The sequence below is a fragment of the Streptopelia decaocto genome (assembly GCF_964273445.1).
Source record: "Streptopelia decaocto genome assembly, chromosome: 5".
In the NCBI taxonomy this organism is placed as follows: Eukaryota; Metazoa; Chordata; class Aves; order Columbiformes; family Columbidae; genus Streptopelia; species Streptopelia decaocto.
Genome location: NC_138659.1, coordinates 31,464,666 through 31,485,432, shown reverse-complemented (window position 1 = coordinate 31,485,432; position 20,767 = coordinate 31,464,666). Strand labels below are relative to the sequence as shown.

The window sequence follows — 20,767 nt, the reverse complement described above, 5'->3', positions numbered from 1 at the left end:
CTTTTTCTTCTTCTTACTGCATTGACTCAGCAGAGCTCTGGACTTTTCTTTTGACGTGTTCCCACCACCAAACCACAGCCTTTTGAAGGCTGCCAGTTTCACTACACTCAGAACGGCACTTCCGACCGAGCCAAAAAACTAAGTGTAGGTGTTGCTTGCTTGTAGGCAAATTGTTTACAACTCGCTCAGCTTTTCCAGATCAATGGAAAGAAGGAGCGGCAGATCGGCTTTCTGAGTTGGAGTTGAGTGAGCAATGAAATGGGTACATCGCCCCAGCTTTAACAAGCGAGACATACACAAAATAAAAAACCACCAACCCACTAACAATCATTTAACGCGTGACAAGCTCAATGTGTCACCTCCCCCTGCCTGTGGCAACAGTCTCCGAAAAGAAAGAGGCAAAGTATAAAGAGAAATACTCACGCATGTCACCAAATGCTCCCTTCGTGACATTTGTGGCTTTCCTGACTGTCACAGTGAATATGTGTGAATACTGGTGTTCCACCTGGAAGTCAGAGAGTTAGAGGTGATTAAGCTCCAGAACCAAAAACCACCTATCGAAACAGGTTTCATTTTGTCCAAAAACTGAGAGAGAGAAATCACCCAGTCAAAATATAAGAGAAACTCATACTGGATAGAGCATCTTAAAGCTGAACTGCGCCCTGTAGCTTTGCTGAAAGGTCAGAGACTTCATACAAGGGTTACTTGATTTTCCTGCAGCCACACCTACTCATCTCAATGAATAACACTCCTCCTCTCCACAGAACCTGCTCTAAGGCGTTTAGTCAGGCAGGGGCAACTTGGTACACTAAGAAAAAAATTAAGAGGGGACTATTTTACAGTGCGCTCGTCTTTGTAATTATCTTTCCCCAGTAAAAACAATGGGTGCAATTATTTCGAAGTATACGTTCTAGAACAGATGTATGCATACTGCACATGCAAGGGGTAGAGTTAGTAATGCCTGGAATATACCGGTTTAGTGCACAACAATATTCAAAGTGCAAGTGTCCTTACAGCAATGGAGAGAAGGTGAAAAGCAAGCTGCTAAAACATCCGCAGCCAAATTTTGTGAGGTTTCTGGAGGTTCCCGTTCCCTGCAAAGCCCAGCACATAGGAGGAGCTGCCTTTCTAAGAGCAGGTCTGTCCTGAGCAAAACAGGCACATAGAAATAGGCGTGAAATTAGGAAACAAAACTAAAACCATAACTAAGAGGTCAGTAACTCACACCTGTTTTTACTTTATCTGCATGTAACTTTGACCAACCTACTGAATTCCATTGTGAGGATCGGCACTGCATATGGCAAGGCAGAAAAACTAAATATTAAGTATCCTAATCAGAAGGAAAAGGGGAAAGTACCAGAATCAGGAAATCCATTGAAGTTTATTTAAAATTATAGACAATTCCCTTGATATGGGACACTAGACATCCTTAATTCAGTCTGTGCCTCATGCTGCCTTCATATGTTTTCACCTGGATAGTTCCCTTTTTCCTTTTTTAAAGCCCTTTTTAAAGGAACAGAAAAGCCAACAATACATAGTTTAGTTTTCAACAGTGGCACATGCCTCCATTTGAGCTACTGCTGCTTTAACTGTTAGATCCCTAACTGCCTGCAGGTGATTCTCATCTCAATTTCAGAACCGGTTGCTTCAGCCAAGCCTCATTATTGCACATCTACAACATGCTTACACCCAGAGACTAGAAACAAACTGGATCTCTAATAGAAAAACAAAATGGTGGCAGTTTCTTATAGGCAATGTATCATTTTCTAAATTAATAATAAAAGGGGGGGAGCCAAAAACAATCCCCTAAAAACAGCAAAAGTGCTTGTGAATGTTTAAGTGACACTCAAGTCAGAACACATTAAGTAACTATGCAAATGATCCCAACACAAACTCCTTCCCAAGTGTGTGCTCCAGGTGTCTGCAAGGGCAGAGCCGCATCACCGCGGCAAAAATAACCGGGACAAAACGGCCACGGCCACACCGAGGGAATGACTTCACTGCAGACACGGGCTGGCCCAGACACCGCATGGTTGCATCTTCATTAAGGCTGGAATCACCCACATGTGACGGCTCATTTGCTGCTGGGTGGACTATGGTGAAATTCCAGCTCTGTAATTTTTCCCCTGTAAGCTGTAGGAGTCGTCTGGTTCGGAGACCACGTAAGCAGGCAGGGGGAAAGCTGTGGCCAAGTCAACTGTCACCTTACAAGTGGCACACTGGAATCAGCGCTGCACAGCAAGTGCCTCACCAGCCACAGGAAAAACAGAACCCAGACTGTTACCTCAGACCTATCAACCCCAAGAAAAAGGGTTTAGATGTGGGAATCTGAAGGAGTTAAAAAGCAACATGTGTCTGGTGCTGACATGAAGACATAGGAATGATTTTGTGACATCCACCACCTTTTGCATTGTAGCTTCCAAGAGTGGACAGATGGATGGATGGGATGAGGGTGGGAGATCTCCCTGACAAACTTCTGCCTCCACCACATGGCAAAAAGAAAAAAAAATTCCATAGTTTTCCATCCCAGCAAACAGGGAATTTGGTGGGTATCTGGGAACAGCCGGTACGACTGTAACACAGCTACACAAAATTACCCCAGCCGCATCATCTACCCTGCTTCAAAAAAACTTCACAAGCTGTGAATCTCCAGAAAACGACGACTGTCACTGTCCCTCATTTTCAGTTCGCTGCTTGCAAGCGCTTGAAGCTGTTTTATCGGTGTGTGCCACACTTCACACGCTGAAGCGGTGGTTTCGCAACGCGGCGCTGGCCTCCGAGTTTGCTCACACAGACTGATGCAGCTCCTCTGTCATACACAACCTTGTAATTAAGAGAAACAGCCCACAGTACAAACACACCGCCCTTCTCCTCAGCTGTTAAGAAAAAGCCTGTTCCTCACTGAACTCTACACATCAGGGAACACTGAGCATTTAGCAATGGAGAAGAGGATGGAGTTATAATTAAGTTACAAGCACGGGACACAGATTTAGTTCTCAGCTGCTCTGTGGAACCTGTTGCCCCAGAGTTCTGGCTGTAAAATGGGGATATGACAAGATGCTCACTGACAAAAAGCACTGCTGTAGTTTTCTTGCATCCCCTAGTCCTACTGTTGAACCTCGCAAGCTTAAATAAAATGCCTACCTTCAAACCACCACTTATTAGTGTATTCTCGTTACAGCAGCACAGAGATCATCACTACTCTCTATTATCAAGTCCATAACTGTTTTGCTAATACCACCACGAGAATTGCTTTTTATTGACTTAAGCAGCAAATCCCGTCACTCCAGCTGTTGTTCTGCCAAGGGAGTTAAGTCTGGCTTAAGATCTGGTATCCTCTGAAATGAGTGCAAGCACACAGAGGTCTGGCAAAACAAAATTATCTTATTCCTCCATGCCTCACCCAAAATAATATACTGAAGCTTATAATTACAAAGTTAATATTTGGCCATAATCACATGTTTGGAAGAAATTTGCAGCAGAATGGTACTAAAATAAATTATCTCCCTCTTAGTTAAAAAAAAAATACACAGAGAAACACAGGAAGCTCACAAGTCTAGATCTTTTCTTACCCCAAAACCAAATGTTTTTCATGCAGCTTAAGTGCAATCGGAAATTAAGGCAATTTTCCACTTAGGATCCAGTTTCTAAGGGAATTAAGAGGCCTAAACGTCTATATTAACAGCTAACACAACTTTCAGAAGCATTTCTTGATTAGTTTTTTGGAAGAGTGAGTTCTACAGAATTCAGATACCCACTGCAAATACCGCAAGAAATCTATTGACTCTAAATACCTCCCTAAATCCAGCCCTTGCTGCTTTAGATGACTAAGCTGCATTTTCTAAAGTGACTTATGTTCACCGTAAGTCTTGATAAACATCTGTACATTGCCAACTCCTCAATCACTTCTGAAAAAGAGATGATGGTATTATATAAATCACTTAAACATTGCAACAGTGAGTGGAGCAACACCTGCATACCTTTAAAAATCTAAGCCAGGTTGAAGGTTTCAGAAGCTCATCATTAACTCAGAAAACTAAATCCTATCATCCCACAGTGACCTGGCTTGACATATATGCTTCATTTCACTTCCTACTTCCCCATAAATTTAGAAAACAAAGGAGATTTTAAAAGCTTTCAATATGCCCTCTCTGACCATGGATTTTCTGCATTATGGGAACTCCTGCGGACAGTATTGACTCTGCGGGTTCCATCCACCCCTTGTAGATCCACCCACAAGTTTTCCCAAGGCTCCTCATGGTTCAAGATGTCCTGTTTTCACACCACAGCCTTCCAACTCCTCCTCCTTTCTCCTTTGTTCTCCTCCCACCTTTGCTCTTTTTCCTTCCAGTAAAATTTCCCTCATTATCTGATTTCCTCCGTTTTAGATATTACTGCATTCGTATGTAGACATCGCCTTCCCACTTCGGGACTGGGAAACAGAAGAACACGCCAAGATCTCCTGTAACACAATCAGGTTTTACCCACAAACTTTCCGTGCTTGCTGGGATTTGCATGCATTGAATATATTATATTTCCTATCCCAGAATGCTGAGTCACAAAAGGTAACTCAATCAGGAGATATACTCGCACACAAAATATCCCTCAGGAAGCTCTGGTATAGATAAATTGTGTCATTGTGTATTACTTTTACTTCCTTGGCATCAAGTACACTTGAGCTGATGACTGGGTGGAGAAATGAAAATGTTTGCCTGTTTTCTTAAGTAACAGCTTTTCATAAAATCCATGTTCTTCTTTCACAGAGTATTAAAATTATGATAAACATCTGTGCTCTCACACACAAATTTTATCTTGAAGTGATTCTTCCCATTGTTATAATATTTATCCCCCATATCAGTGTAACTGAAGATGTATTACACACTTTAACTCTTTATTCTCCGAATCTAAAAAGTGTTTTGGAACAGTCGGTTCTGTCTGTACCTGCAGTAACTTTGTGAATTGGAAAACAAATCATAGTTAACAGAAGGGCTGCTGGAATATGCAGAATTCTTTTGAGTCTTTTAATGTCAAATATTAACAATTCTACATTTTTGCATTGATATGAACCTGCTACCCTTGACTTATAAATTTTCATAAAACTTTCCATACAATTTCAATGTTTCAATTAAGAAACCTCAAGGATTTTCCATTCACTTTTCAAGCAATTATAGGATCAGCTGTCTCCCTTCCTGCATCAGCAGCATTCCTAGAGCAGCAGCTCAGGACTGTAACTACACCTATTCCTAACCTTGCGTTTTGTTCCTTATGGAATATACATCTGTAGATAAAAAGATCTTATATGAATGATTTGATGAAATACAACTGACTGCCTTACTCTTCCATAAAGGTACAGACCAGTTCCAGCATTCCATCCAGGAGAGGGCACTGATGCAGAAAGGAGTTAACGTATTATTCTGACAGCATTAAACACAGACATCAACCCCAAATTTGCCTTCACGGCAGCGCTCATGGAACTACAGAGCGAGTAAAACACAAGTTTGACATCTGCTGGCTGCAAACTCATGTGAAGGATGTGACTGTGTGGGGTAGAAACCACAGAATTGATAAGAGATCATTTCAAGGAAGCACACGCTGTATTTTTAGCAATGCAAAAGTTCAACACCATAAGCATATGGTAACTACCTCCAAGCACATATCACTGTTCCTGCCGTGAGATTCTGGGACTGTTACGAAAATGGCTTGATACAAACACACCCAGCTTGTTTCAAGACTTCAGCTTGAGGAAGAATTGCCATTTCAGTGTCTACTTTGGAAAGTCACTGCAGCAAAGATACATGTGAATATTACAGCCGGCAGCCAGCACCGAATGAGCTGCTGAGCCGCTCCACTGCCTTGCCATACAAAAGGAAGCTTTTCTTCCCTCACCCCTGCTTTCTGCTTTACAGGTTGTGCTCACATGTTGTCCCCTTCCCCTGCGCTCACTCCAGCCCCATGGTTTGCTGGCTGGTACAAGGACACAGCAATAACACTGGAATAAAGAGGGAAGGAGGGAGCAGGAGTTCTTGGCAGCCGTGTGTAGTTGAGTGGCACAGAACACGGACCTTCACATAGAATTTGGAGGCTATATTCCAAAGATCCTCTTTGAATCAACACCACTGACACACACTAGTTCAAGATCTAAATTTGCAAAAATTGCCAACTTATCCCTTTATCTACAACTATGAAAAGGGGGAAAAAACAATATCATTATTCAGCAAGTAGAATTGTACAAAAACCAAATTATGCCATAAAGGAGAGAGCTAAACATGTGATTTTACTGTTGTAAGCTACAGTTTGACAATCAGCGTGTGGAAAAGCTTGTATGAAATAGTCAACTCCAGGCACTTTTAGGAAGCACTTTGAACAGGCAAGTCCTTTATAACAAAACCCCACGACATCACACCCATGAGGCTGTTAGGAGCCCGGATTCCATTGTGACTTACACATGAGCAACTCCACTCCAAGCCATGACACGCTCTTGAAAACCTAACTTGAATCTCCCAAATCCCATCCAAGTACATTTCTGAAGGAGTTTGCTCTAACCATACTTACCACTTCTTTAAGGAATTAACAAAAACTCTAATGTTGCATACTCAGAGTAACCTCTAACAGGATGCATTATAGAAGACAAATAATATACAAGATGGTATACACAGAAGATTCAAAATGACTTACCACAATGTGTTGATAGGGATCTATGATGGACATTTTCGCCTTATTTTTTCTTCAAGACAACTGTCAAATGTCTCTTTCAATTCTACACAGAAGAGGCTTCTCAGTTTTTCAAAGCAAAGTTCAGTATGACAGACCCTTTAACTGTTAAACGAAGAAAAAAATATAATTAGAATCATAAAATCACAGAATAAAAATTTGTATGTTCCTTTTGAACTATGTTTTGTAACAGAGCAAATTAGTCCCTCCACTTTAGGAAGGTTCCCACACTTCATTTGTTTACCAAGAACTTAATTTCATATAAGTTATAGAGGTATAGCTATTTACTTGCCTGAACTAGAGAAATTTCTTGTGCTTATATCCTCTACCATAGTGTAAGAGTATGCACTAAGTATCTTGAATTCCAGTCATTCAAGTGTTTCTAGCAGCTCTACAGATAAACAAAAGAATCAAGCAATTATATTTATCTATTACATCCAATAAAATGTATATGCTTCCATGCATTACATTAGTTAAAAAAAATTAATAATCAGTGTTCAGGTAACAGCCTTTTTACTGTAGTGATAAACTCTTGGTTCCCGTGCTAACATGGTGAGGAAAAGACAGATGAAGCTCCTTTTTGTATCCCCTTCCCACACAAGGTGAGGTACATGGATACATCCTCCATTCATACCAAGGGATGTGAAGTTTAGAACTGAAAAGCCATAACTGAGCAGCAATTAGTGCCCTCTGTAAGGTGGGAAGGGAATTCCAGCCCAAGCTGTGGGTAACCCCCCAGTTGTCCACACAGATCCAGGAGAGGCTTCGGTGGGCAAACTGCAAACCAGAGGCCAGGATTTATACACAGGTCACTGTTTTCTGAACACTTTGTGAGGGTTTCTACTCAAATCAGGGGACTCAAACTGCAGAACTGTTTCCAACCACCAAAGTAAAACATATTAAGAGAGATTATTCCTTTCTGCATCTCTAAAGACCCATGGAAACTGCTGGATGGGACCTGTTCTCAGATTCAGCTGGACCACAGTCGGACCTGAACCATCAGCAGAAGCTCCAGAGTGAAAAGACAAAAAGCACCATGTGTGGGTTTGGTCTCAAGGAAACGATTCCTGATACCTCAATTTTGAATAAGCCCTCAATAATGATGCCATATGTCACTCCCAAAACCCTTGCTCTTGTGCAATTATGTGCAGGTATTTCCATAAAAATTTTGTTTCGTTATGATCACTAGAACATTACAATATCCCTTCTTTGATCTTCCCAACCCTAACAATAGCTTGAGGCTAGAAATTACCCTGGGCTTATTTATTAGTTTTTATCTGAGGAAGCCTGAATAAGAAGGACTTGAACATACATTCGGTTCATAGTTTTCATTCAAGGCAGCTCAGTGCCACCTTTGTCACAGAAAGCAAGTAGCTTTTCAGATTTAAAGGAAGATCTCCAACCCACCATTATTTCTCCTACTGTAATAATAATTGCAAAGATTTATTTGTATTAAAATTTTATTAGCCAAACCCAGTAGTGGTGTAAACAGGCAGATGGAAGGGAAGTAGCATTGTGTTTACAGACATATTGTGTAGCTGGCTTGTTACGTTCAGGTTTATTCTACCTTGTGCCCTGTTTAAAGGAAGACATTGGAAACCTTGGTAAACAAGCCCTGCTGTATCAGTTTGAGGAAATACTGCCAACATCAAAGGCAATCAAAAAAAGGGAACAGTGAGCCTTATCCAGTCACTGTAATGAAGAGGAAATTTAAGTTGCAAACCAGCAAATACACTGTTTCCCCCCTAACTGCACAGTCAGTTCCTCTGGTCGTTTTGAGAAATCACATGAAATTAAGCTGAGGATACTGCTTTATCTGCAGAAATAAGAAAATGGGTTAGGCCTAGGACAAGAAGCCTAATTTGAGTTATTAGTCCAGTGTCTTGGAGGCAGAGTTCCAGTCCTCCAGATAATCACTCCAATGGTCGACTGGCTGAGACATGAGATCATCCTCTTTTCTGCAATCGCCCCCACCTCATTTGTCTCAACATCTGCAGGAAACACGTTTGTGATCCTGCAAACAAGAGTCTCTTTGACTACAGAGCCCTAATGAATCCCTGAGCACCGGCTGTCCTGCATGTTGAACGAGGCAAGGATCATGCAGACAGATAAATATGCAATCACGTAATTAACAGCTGGATCACACACACAACCTGCAAGCTAAGGACACACAGGCAGAGTCGCTGAATATTGAGAAAAATGGCCAAGGATGCCTACCAGAGGCCAGCAGGACATCTGAAGTAGTAGCAGACATTTATGTTTAAGTGACTTGAATACTTATGTCCTTTCCAGTGGGTTTAATTCCAATCAGAGTTACTTGACCCTAACATAATGATAGCATACCCTTTGCAAGCTTGCAGTACATTGTCAGTGGAATTTGGGGTAAGCATACCAATATATTTCTAGATCTAAAATCTCAGTGTGGCAGAGGAGCCAAAACATAGCACTAAGACAAGCTGCCTATTGCACTTATCAAGAGCCACAAAGGCTTGAAGAACATTCAGTTCAAACATCTGCACCAAATAGAGCCGTGAACCCAAAATTATCTCCCTTAATGCCGCCGCTACGCACTGTCCAGCCCATAAAGCCCAACGCAAAAATCATCAGCTAATTAAGGACTGCATCACAAGCGCATATAAAGAAACTAGAGCTGAAGCTGGTGCCAGACCAACGCTTGGATTGCAGGGGAAGCTGCGCCTCTGAGCCCATCTTCAAGGACACTTTTGTATCATAAGCATGTCTTGTTTTGGTTCCCTTGTATCTGCTGGTATCGCGTGGTCTGTGAACTGAGCCATTCCGGCACCTCTGCAGCAACACCAGCATCAATTCTGTCAATTCAGACAGTATCACCAACATTAACTCCGCTGGCCAGACTAACTGACAATATACTCCGTGGTGTTTTATTGACCAATTGTCCCAAGTTTACAGAACACCACAGCGAACTGTGGAACAGCCCACAGTTTAGCTCGGTCGTGTAATACAGAGACAGCTGCTGAATTCCTAAATCTCACCCAAAAACGAACTCTATTTCCGTCAGCCCAAGGGCATTTGATTATTAGGCACAGTTTCAGACATCAAAAGTAACAAGCTATTAATAGAAAGGTGTTTCGTTGTTTAAATGAAGACTCTTCTGCAATCTTAGCTCATTTTCACTTGAGGTGACACAGTGAAATGGGATTATTGTCTCTAAAGACCGACAACAACAAAGCAATTCCACAAAAAGAAGTTCACACACACAAGGACAGAGATTATTACTGGAACATTTTCCTTCTCAGTGTTGATCCAGTAAATTCCTAGAGATAGCTCCATTTTACAGGATATGTCGAGGACAAAGGAAAAGAAGAATAATGAGATTTTCCTATTTCATGCTGAGTATGAACTTACTCCACAGTTGGTCTCTCTGAATGGAAAAGCTCCTGAAAATGAGTAAAGCAGAACAGTGTAAATATCACCACCGTAATACATCCGCAATATTATAAGAAAAATCATCAGAGGGAGACTGTTTATATTAAGCTGGCCAATTCTTATTAAAAATTAAAGACAGACAATTAAGAAGTGAGTGAATAATTCCGAGTCACCAGTACAGTCATTAATGCTCAATCTAATATGATAAGAGTAAGGTTACAGAATAAGCTAAGAATCGACTCAGGCTTTTGGTATGAATGTCACCGGCCATTTTTATCACATCAGATTACAGAATTTTATTTGGTTACAGATTGATCCTGTGATTGTATAACAGAACTAACAAATAATCTGTTTCTACATGATTTTGCCCAGCATCCTGGAAAATCACTGTAATGTTATTTCTCAATTTAGGTCTTCCCACACAGGAAGGTTTACCTCTTGCTCTGCGTAGAGCACCCATCACTCCATTTGCATTACAAATTTAAAAGTATTTGCTTTGCTGACATGCAACAACTGTTCTTCCCATGCCTTGCTAAGAGAGCACGGGTAGAAGGAAGGATTCCGAGTAGAAAAGCAAAAAGCTTGACCTTTGTGCCACATTTTTGGAGGATGCTCCAGGGTGAAGTTCAGCAAGGAAGTTGACAAGGCAAAAATAGCTAGACAGGATTGAGAAACCACATTTGACTTCCTGCTAAAGAGGACGTAACAAATGAAAGACCGTGAATCTCTTTCTGAAAGATGACCTGTCAGGCTGAAAGCAATTACTGAAATTAAAATGACACAGAGTAATTAAGATTTCCTTTCAACGGAAGGAGCGTTATAAAACAGCCTAGCAGGGCTGAAACTCCGGGAATGGCACAGAAATCTTGAGCAAGGCAAACTTACACCTTATCTAGTGCTGGTGGCTACTTTAGAGCCTAAAAGCAAGGAAGGCAGAGGTGGTAAAACAATCACACAGCTGCCCAGCAGCTGCTGTAGAAACACATGGCAGTCACCTCCTGTAAGCAGAGGCAAGGCTTGGTGAGTCAGGGAAATCAGATGTGCTCCCGTAACCAACTTAACTGAGCTGGACTTTGTTCAAGAGAAAGAAAAACCAAGAAAGCTCCCTCTCTTACATTTTTCCAAGCAGTGACCATACCAACAGAAATACTCGAGAAGCATTTCTGCCTGAATACCCGCACCTATTTCACACCGCTCCTGGAACTCCCCAGAATGCTTCCTACCCAGCCAAGCGTCGTATTGTCACCATGAGCACGAACTACAGGCCTGAAGAGGCAGCTGATTCAGGGCACCATGGTTTATCTTGCAGCTATACTGCTTACACACAGGAGAGTTAACTAGAAACACTCACCCCAACGGTTTGAGAGATGTTACGAAAAAATCCATGGCATCATACATGATTTTACTGTCTGGCCAACTTACAGAAACACTAGAAAGCGGAAGTGCGTAAATTCAAAGTAAGGAGTCAATTTATTCTGAGAATGACACTGTTACTTGAGCTAATAATTTTATTCCCCAATGTCCTGTATTTTACTTCAATTGAAATTGCACTAGAATAAGAAACAGCCTCAGTAGAGGGACTCCAAGTACATTATTGAAAAATGGCAAAGATCACTCTGTTTTTCTACAGCAAACCAAGCCACAATACAGATAGTTTAGATGGCAGAGTCTAAAAATGTGTCAAAAAACCTCAAGCAGCACGTTAGTAATCCCTGCTGTGGAGATCAGATGCCCAGCTAGCTTGTTTTTCCAGCAAGAAGGCCAAAATACAAAGAAGAATGTGAAAAATCCCATGGAAGTTCCATGAAAAAGAAGATTTATTAGGGTATATTCCCCAGAAAAACTTGACAGTATACCAGTCAAGTCCACCTATTATTTGAATCATTTCAAGATCATCTATGAAGGCTGTTATATGCATACTAATTAATAAAAAGCAAGATTAAAATATGGCCAGCATTCCTGTACATTAGGATTTCAGCATTCAGCTATTCCACAAATAAACTTTTTATATATTATATTCATTTAAGGGTGTTCTCACTTTTGGAAGCCAAATTTAAGGCAGCAGAGAAGGAAAACCTCACATTTCAAACTACTGGGTGCCCCAAGGACCCGGCATGGTTGAGATGTCCAGCCAGGCTCTCCAAAATGGAAAAGCCTTAATCCCAGTGGGAGGTTTAAAAGTGATGCCAAAGATGCAAGCACTTAAATAATAACTTCTAAAATTAAGTGACATACATGGCAAGTGCAATACCTTGACTGGACAGAGCTGTTTTCTGAACATATTGCTTTAAAACCTGGGCGAAGGGGAAAACCAAAACAAAACCAAAACCAACTGCCCTGCATCTCATTTTTACCCGGACCTTTGTCAAACCTTTCCTTTTTGCCCACTGTGCTGGTCAGGAGCTGTTGCCTGCCAAAACCTCCAGGAACCTCCTTTAAAACCTTCCAGGAACACCCTTAAAAACCCACACTGGTACTGCGGAAGAACTGGTGCCGAATGTTTTAGAGCACCAGAATTACACCCCAAAGGGCTTAATCCAAATCCCTCACTCTCCTTGGTGACAACAGGGATGCCATCCAACTTCTTAATATTTCTAGGCCAACGCCTTTTAAAGATTATTAAAATAACAAGAGTTTGGCTCATGTATCCTTAACTTACCTACACCTTCTTATGCTTCCCTGATGTGAAATAGGGATGTTTTAAAACGAAAAACTTCCAGGAAAATATTAGGATAAGTTTTTATTTAAGTATTTATGACTGAATTTTGGGGAAAGTGACAAGTATGCAAAGCTGCTGATCCTTTCAGTCTTCAATTGCGGATGACAATCCTTCTGCATTACAGTTACACAGTGGTTACACATGGACAACCACAGTAACAGCTAAACATTCAAGGAGCTGGTAAAATTAACAGCTGGCTTCTGCTCAGGAAGGCATTTCCTTTAAATATATATTTTAATTCTTTTTCAATTCAACTAGCAAGTTATCCAAGCTGCTCTTTTTTTCTGAATTTCCTGGCGTTTCAGCACAAACTGTAACACCAGCCGGCACATGCAATGCGGGCGACTGTCACGCTGGTGCTGTGGGATGGAGAAAGGACCGCACACATGAGGTTGTTTCGTCACCTTACCTCACCGTGTCTGTACAATGTGACTCAACGTTACAACTTTCGCATTCTGGTTTTGGAATCTTTCCTCAAAATATGAGCTCTGGTCACCATATGCAATTAAGGGGACAATTGTGCTGCACTTCCTTTGGTCATAACTTCAAAAGCATGACAAAGCGCTTAGAGTGAAACAAGGAAATTTGTCAGGACTTTCTAGTAAAAGTAATCATGAATAAGCTTCTGACGCTGGGATTTTTCAGCCTCTTTTAAATGATGTGAGGAAAATTTATATGGAAATATGTTATGACTATTTCCAAGCTGGAGTTTGAGTAAGTAACATAAACATATGTTTTACACACAAGCAGACAGACACGCAAGCAAATATAGACATTCCTACTGCATATGGGGTGACGGTTTTCAACTAAAGGAGGGAGATTTGGGCCAGACACGGGGAAGAAATCGTTCACCTGAGCTGGTGAAGATGTCCCTGCTCATGGCAGGGCTGGCACTGGGGGAGCTGGGAAGGGCCCTTCCAACCCAAACTAAACCATGATTCTATGATATATTCTTGAGGGGAAAGACTAAGTGGTAAACTTATACAACAAAAGATTTCTTCGCATATTTCACACAGAAATAATTTTATAATCAACTCATTCACTAGATCTATACTAGACCCAGCAGGCTAGCCCAAGTGCCCTAGACATTTTCTTGAGAAGTCTGTGGCAGGACGCTTTCGCAACAGAAACTGCACCAATACCTGCGGACTGATCTGGTATCTTACCCTCAGCGTCCCCACAAACCCAAACAGCTGGGACAGAGCAAGATCTTCACTCCATGATCTGAGCAGTTACCAAAACCAAACCAACCATCACGAGTGACCAGCTTGTGTTAGAAGCCAAGCTTACACTGGCAAAGCACATACCCAGGGCTTTTGATTTTCTCTACAAACTCACACGAGATCTTGTGGCTCCTCCGCAGGAGCTTGTCTTCCTTGCTCAGCTTCCCTTTCTGTACCGTGCCTCTCACAGCTTCTCTGGAGTTTTCGGGGCATCTCAGCCAACAAGCGCCTCTTTTCCTGGGGCTACAGCAGCAGAATGCTTTGAGTTTTCTGCTCCACCATTTCAGATGACTTCAGAGTAACAACAGCAAAAATGCCAAGAGCCTCAGTGCAACTTCTCTGCTGATTTAGGAAGAAAGCTTTGAATCGGGTGACACTCGCTTTATTTTTAGACAGCTACCTCAAGCGCTACCACGCTACACCACAGCCAAGCCCCGGGGAGGATGAGGGGAAGGGTCTAAGCCACTATAAATGAATGCACAATACTAACAACAAAGGCTTTGGAGATGGGCTAAAACTGAAAACAACATTTGGATTTAATATAATTATTGGAATTTTTTCTATTTATCATAAGCAAGAAGATACGTCAAACCTTACTGTAATCTGATTCTACCGGCACCAAAAGGCTACACCAATGGTTACACAAAGCAAACAAAAACCACAAAACTAACCGAAAAGCTACCCAGCCCTGAAATGTGGCCTTCAGGAATGTGATACAAACAATCCAATTCACTAAGGAGCCACAAAACATGACTCAAGAAGTAAACAGACAGCAACCAAAGTCAGGAAGAAACTCTACATTTACATATTCCCTTGTTAAAACAGCTTTGCAAAATTAGGGACGCAAGGGGGACTTTCACAAGGCACGGAGCATTGGTCAGCCAGAGAAAGTTCAGCTAAACTTCAATGGACTGTGACTACTCTCTTACCAAATTGTCTAAGCTTTTAATTTACCTATTTCTTAAGACACCAAGGACTTACCACCTCCCTTGGCAACTCCAACTTTCAGCATATTAAACCACAGTTCATGTGCCTGCTCCGCAAATTATTGCCACACATCACAGGACAGAGGAACACACAGTGGAAATGTCCACGCACTTTTCAACAGCAGTTTTTGTGCAGAAAAATGTCAATTTGCCAAAGCAAAAAGCTGTTGTTAGATAGTTTATCCTGTCTATACTCAAAACTGAACTTAATTCAAGACAGCCAAGCTGCATGTGGCCAGGTCACCATAAAAATCACCATAATTATCGTGGTCATTTTTTTCACACACTGTGGATTTAGGAGGGGATAATGTCAAAGGTGAGACTGTAAGACATGGTTTCAGGTTTTGATACATGGTTTTGATTCAGATTTGACTTAACGGCTGGAAAGAAGCTATTTCATTTCAAAACCACCCTTATCAAAATTAAAGCTGTATTCACTAGGCCACAGGAGAGTTGAAGAGCTCGTTAAATTAATAAATTTGGGACTCTTAGAAAAAGGAATTTAAGTATAACAATAAACTTGGAAGTAAGCCACAGTTAAATGTAATCAGTCACTTACCAAGAAGGTCTGTGTGAGCACGTGCTATTCAAAGTGGAAAGTGCCAGAGAGATGCAAGAATTTGGAAGATTTTGAAATCAGAAATGTCAGCACAGATATCACACCAACTTCCTACAGGAACCTTAACTACTTGGTAAGAAGTCTGTAGGTATCATCACTGAACACACACACACACACACACACACACACACACACACACACACACACACACACACACACACACACACACACACACACACAAAGTGGACATAAGAAAAGCCCAAACTTGCTTCCTAGCATCTTCCTCTTGTTGCACAAGCTGCTATTCTTATCTGTCTGGAGGTTTTTCACTACCACCGTCCTTGATTCATAGCTGCAGGGTTTTCATTACATGAAAAATATATACTTTACCACATAAGACAACAGTCGCTAACAACCACGGTTGTGAAAACTTAGATTCACGCCTTTATCGAAAGCGAAAAGGGTGTTGAACTTAGTGCTATAGTTAGAAACTCGTTATCAACTCTTTGGATGGAGAGGAGAAAGGATTCAAACAAAACAGCAGCGTAAGAATGGTTATTTTATAGACATTGCTTAGGTCTAGATATGATCATTATTGCAGATGTTCATTTAAGCAGGCATACATATCAATGAAACTTTCAAGATTAGAAGTGCCTCAAAAGTGCATTATCTTTTACAGTTCTCTATTACAGGTTATTTTTAAAAGATGGTACATAAGAGTAACAACCAGGAAATTTCTAATTAGTTACATTCCAAGGGTCTACACAATCAGCTTCTCCCCAAAATTATTTGTTCTGTTGTTTTTTTTTTCATTTCCTAACAAGACTGCAGTGTTAGGCAGCAGCTGCTGATTTTGCATAGAATTCCACCTTTGCATATTGAGTACAAAGGCACAATTCTTCTGACAGAGCATGCAAATAATGGCCCAGGCCACAGCAAGAGCTTCTCCCTGACTGGTACAACAATTGCCCACAAGCGTTGCTCGTTTTCCTGAGGATATTAACAGGAATTGGAACAGTCCAAAATGAATGCTCTACTTTGGGGCATTTCTTTTTAGCATCCAGTTGGTAACACAGTAAGTTGAATGCATGAGAAATACAGTTCTAGGAGTCAAGTCCCATTTACAATCTATATGCTGGAAATACAGACATGCTAATTGGGAGGGGAAATCATATATACATATATAATATAAATCCTCTATACTTAACCTATAAGGCTTCCCAAAAGCCAGATCTTGTTCCACCATCTCCATCTACCCCAACATTCCACATATCAGTCTTGTTCCTCACACATCTTCTAAAATGAAATCCCTTGGGGGCTGTGATTGCCACTTATTACAATAAATACATATTTGTACAGATCTCATAATATGTATGTATTTGTATACACACACAACTTTTTAATAACTGTAAATATATAATTTGTTATAGAACTGCACATTCCTACAGATCTTGGCTATGGATAGAAGCGCTGTTGTAACTGTCTGATAATACCAATAGGAAAGTTCTACTGAGTTATGCTGAGATCATTTTAAGGAAAAATATTTGATAAGTATCAAAGATGAGTCAGTTCAATGGTTTTATTATCAGATAACCACAAAAAACACAAGTGTTACAGATGTGTAGTTCTGAAGTTGTGTACATGGAAGCTTTTCACCTCAAACTCCTATCATGTAGATGTCTTCATCTGTGCTTAACTAGTAGAGAGAAAGAAGCACTTCTAGCACATTAATTATGCGGCCTGTTGGATATCCACTTTAAGATCATATTAATTTTATCCTGTTTCTCCTCCAGGGATCACTAGAAGGGTCTGAGCGACTCACACAGCGACTTCCCCCATCACCTATCAATATTTGTCTGATATTTTTCCCTTTACCAACACTGTGGTCTCATTTTTTTATAGAAATAATTCTACACTATACTTTCACACTGAAGAACTAATTGATCTTTCTAAGGAAGGTCCAACAATTCTCTCAAGTAGTATTGCCATCTTCCACTTAAAAAAAAAAAATAGACTGAAGTCTAAATATTCATTAGTCACTTTTACTTTCCCCACAACCTGTTTAAAAATCACCTTTGGGGCTTCTTGGCACTTTGTGGACCACTTTCACATGTCGCAGCATTGCCCTCTCATCCCCGCACCAGGGGCTGAGTAACGCTGCTCCAGACATTCCACAGGCTACTGGAAATTGGTACATTCAGGAAATTCGTATCATTTCTCTGAGGTAAACAGTAAATGAAAGCCCTCAGGGAAGTCTGGATACTAGGGTGTGCTTTTTCTTCAAAAAAAAGAGTTCTTCTGAAAGTATTCTGTTACTACATTGCGTTATTATAACCTAGGGCAGTGATGAGATCATTTCCATTACTAAGGTTTCTGGGATTTGTTTTTCAGACAAGTGAGAAAGACTCTGTTATATCACTGAGGCACAGCCACCACACACGGGAAAGTTCAGCACCTCTCGGGAAGATGAGAGCCAATTCTGCTGCCACCATCCATGAAATCAAAGAGAAATCCTTCCGCAGATTACATGGAGCTTTTGTTTAGAAAGAGGTAAATGAAACAAAAACAGACTGGTTGTAAATTGAATTTTAAAATTTGTCTCGTGAGTGGTCACCCAGGCTTTCGCTGGGAGCTGAACCAACCAGAGCTGTCAGCAAGCACTTGATTTTATTACTTAAATCATCTCCAGACCGTAAGTCAGATATTTTTGACACGTACTTCCCTTTAGGGCAACCACCAAAACATGGGCTTCCCCATTAATGTCAAGTAAACAGTTAGTCAAGAATTCAGTTTTGCTCCCCCAAGGTCATTTCCCTGCCCTGAAGGGCCAGTAGGCTTTGATCCACTGCGGTATTTTTAAGGTAAAAAACAAATTTGAACTCAATCTCCCATCTCAACTCCACACACCGACCATGAGCCATTCTGTACTCAGAGCTTCCACCTGTTGTGCTAGCAGAGTTTCCATGGGAAACTACGTATTTGCTTTGTATTTTATAGTCAGTTTTCATACGCTTGAATTCTGAGTACAAGCAGGAGACATCCCCTCTGGCTGCTACACAACTCTGCCCCTGATACTTCCCAGCCCAAGCTGATCAATTAATTTAATTCAGTTTGAATTCACAGGTCCCAGCTATCTAGAATGGCTTCAGTTCTACTGCCAATGCTGTCAAAGTTGCCGCATACACCTTATGATAACTTAAAAGTATTTTATTGACCATTGTTAAGATGAAATCAACATGCAATCTTAGTGAAGCAACAGCATTAGACTTATTTTGTTTTTTCTTAGAATTAGACAAAAAGAAAAATTTAAGTCATAAACAGCACTTGGTGCCAAGAGTCAAACTGGTACTTTTCCAGTGCAGATTAACTGGCCACGCAAGAGGAGATTAAATTAGATGATTCAAGAATAAGTATATCCGTTTCTCTTCTGTTACGTACCCCTGCCACAGCACAACGAGAGAGCGCAGAAAGGTGGTTGTAAAGGGACAACGTGGAGACAGAAACAATTGCAGAGGATCACTTCACTCTATGCTGTATATACAAAACCTTACACCAGCAGAAGGAAAATAAAGCTGTCCCCACAGGTCTGACACAAGGTGTCCCAGCTCTACAGAGGGTCATAGCCCAGCACAGTCCTCCAAACCCAGCAGCTGCATCTTGAGGGCAGATGACTGACCAGTGCTCACCGGTGAGCTACTGGGAGGAAGCGCGACCACCAGCACAGGAAGCATCACGGCGCCCAGCAGCAGCTTCTCCAAATGATGCAGCTGGACAACAAATGAACCTCCATCAGGAAGCGCTTGAGTTTGCCCCCAAAGCGGAACGTGCAAACCCAGCCAAACGGGATGGCAGTCTGTGGTCATAGCAATGATGTACGGTAACAGATACCTGCTGTAAGTCACAAACGGGAACTTTGACAGTCAGTCCTTTTTAGATCAGAACCAAAAGAAAAGCTGCCATCACTGACATTTTGTGCAATTTTTCCTTAGCAGATGTATTGTGTTACTTCCCTATACATTTCAAAATGCATTGCTCCATTGCACACACTGCACTAAATGACACGGCCAGGTTCACAGAACTGCTGCCAAAGCCACTCGCAGTGGTTGCTGCTGGCACGATTCTGTCGGTCCTCTTATCAGCACCAAGTACAGCGTCCGAGAAAAATATGCAGGCACTTAGAAGGCACTTAGCTGAGAGGAAAAATCACTAAAAGAGAACCAGTCTTGTTTTCAACAAAACCAGGACACAGGGCCAGGGCGCGCACGAACCCCCGGCCAGCCCGTGACTAACGCGCTTTGAGTGCCTTGGGCGGCCCCTCCTTCCCCGCGCAGCGCGATCCCACAGCACACACGCCGCGCTGACACACGCCAGCGCTGCAAACGCCTTTTTTTCCCCTGCCTGCTTTTCTTTTACCTCACGAAACCTTCGTTTTACACGCGGACGTGCCTGGGGGTGAGGGGGGGACCGGTCGGCGCACGGCGGCCGTTCCTGGCGGAGAGGCGGGCGGTCAACGCGCCTTCCCCGGCGGCCGCGCTGCCAGGTGCTTGAGGCGGCGCCCGCGGGAACACGCCGCTGCTCGGCAGCCCCCACTACAACAGCCCCACCGCGGGGGAGAGAGGGAGGGCGGGCGGCCGGGCCCTCTCGGCACCGCCGCGCCCCTGCCCGCCCTGCGGGTGCTCCCCCCGCCTCAACCCGCCACCTGCCCGCGGGGCCGGGGGCACCCCCCGCGCTGCCAACCCTCCCTTCCCACCCGCTGCCGAGCGTGTTAAAGAAGGAGGCACCGCGCTTACGGTAGCCGGGGGTCCCGCGGGCTCGGCCGTCCCTCCGGGCCGGGGCACGGTCGCGTTCCCCATTGCGGGCACTCGGCACTTTTCAGCGGCGCGGCGGGGGAGGTGCCAGCCGTCAGCTGACCGCCGCCTCTTAAGGAGGCGTGAGGAGCCGGCCGGCCGGGGTGGCTGCGGGGGCAGAGCGCCGGCGGTGGTGGGTATGGCTGTTTGCTGTCCCCCGCTCCGGGGGTGGGTATGGCTATCTGCCTTTCCCCGCTCCGGGGGCCCGCAGGGCAACGGCCGGGCTGGCGAGCGGGCCCCGCGGACGGGACACCTTAAGGGCGCCCCGCGCTGCCCTGAGGAGAGCGGCGGCGGCCGGGCGGGCAGCGCTGGCTTTG

At 42.7% G+C, this 20,767-nt stretch overlaps 1 protein-coding gene across 1 annotated transcript in view; it reads right to left on the bottom strand.

Annotated features, from left to right (window-relative positions):
• Positions 1 to 20,485, bottom strand: part of PLA2G4A (phospholipase A2 group IVA) — a 74,026-nt gene extending 53,541 nt beyond the window's left edge. Inside the window, exons 1-3 of the mRNA XM_082053577.1 lie at positions 20,394 to 20,485; positions 6,676 to 6,816; positions 424 to 505 (exon numbers count right to left, since the gene is read on the bottom strand). Coding sequence (XP_081909703.1) covers positions 424 to 505; positions 6,676 to 6,708 — 115 coding nt within the window. The 5' untranslated portion in view covers positions 6,709 to 6,816; positions 20,394 to 20,485. The remainder of the gene's footprint in view (positions 1 to 423; positions 506 to 6,675; positions 6,817 to 20,393) is intronic.
• Positions 20,486 to 20,767: the final 282 nt, after the last annotated feature.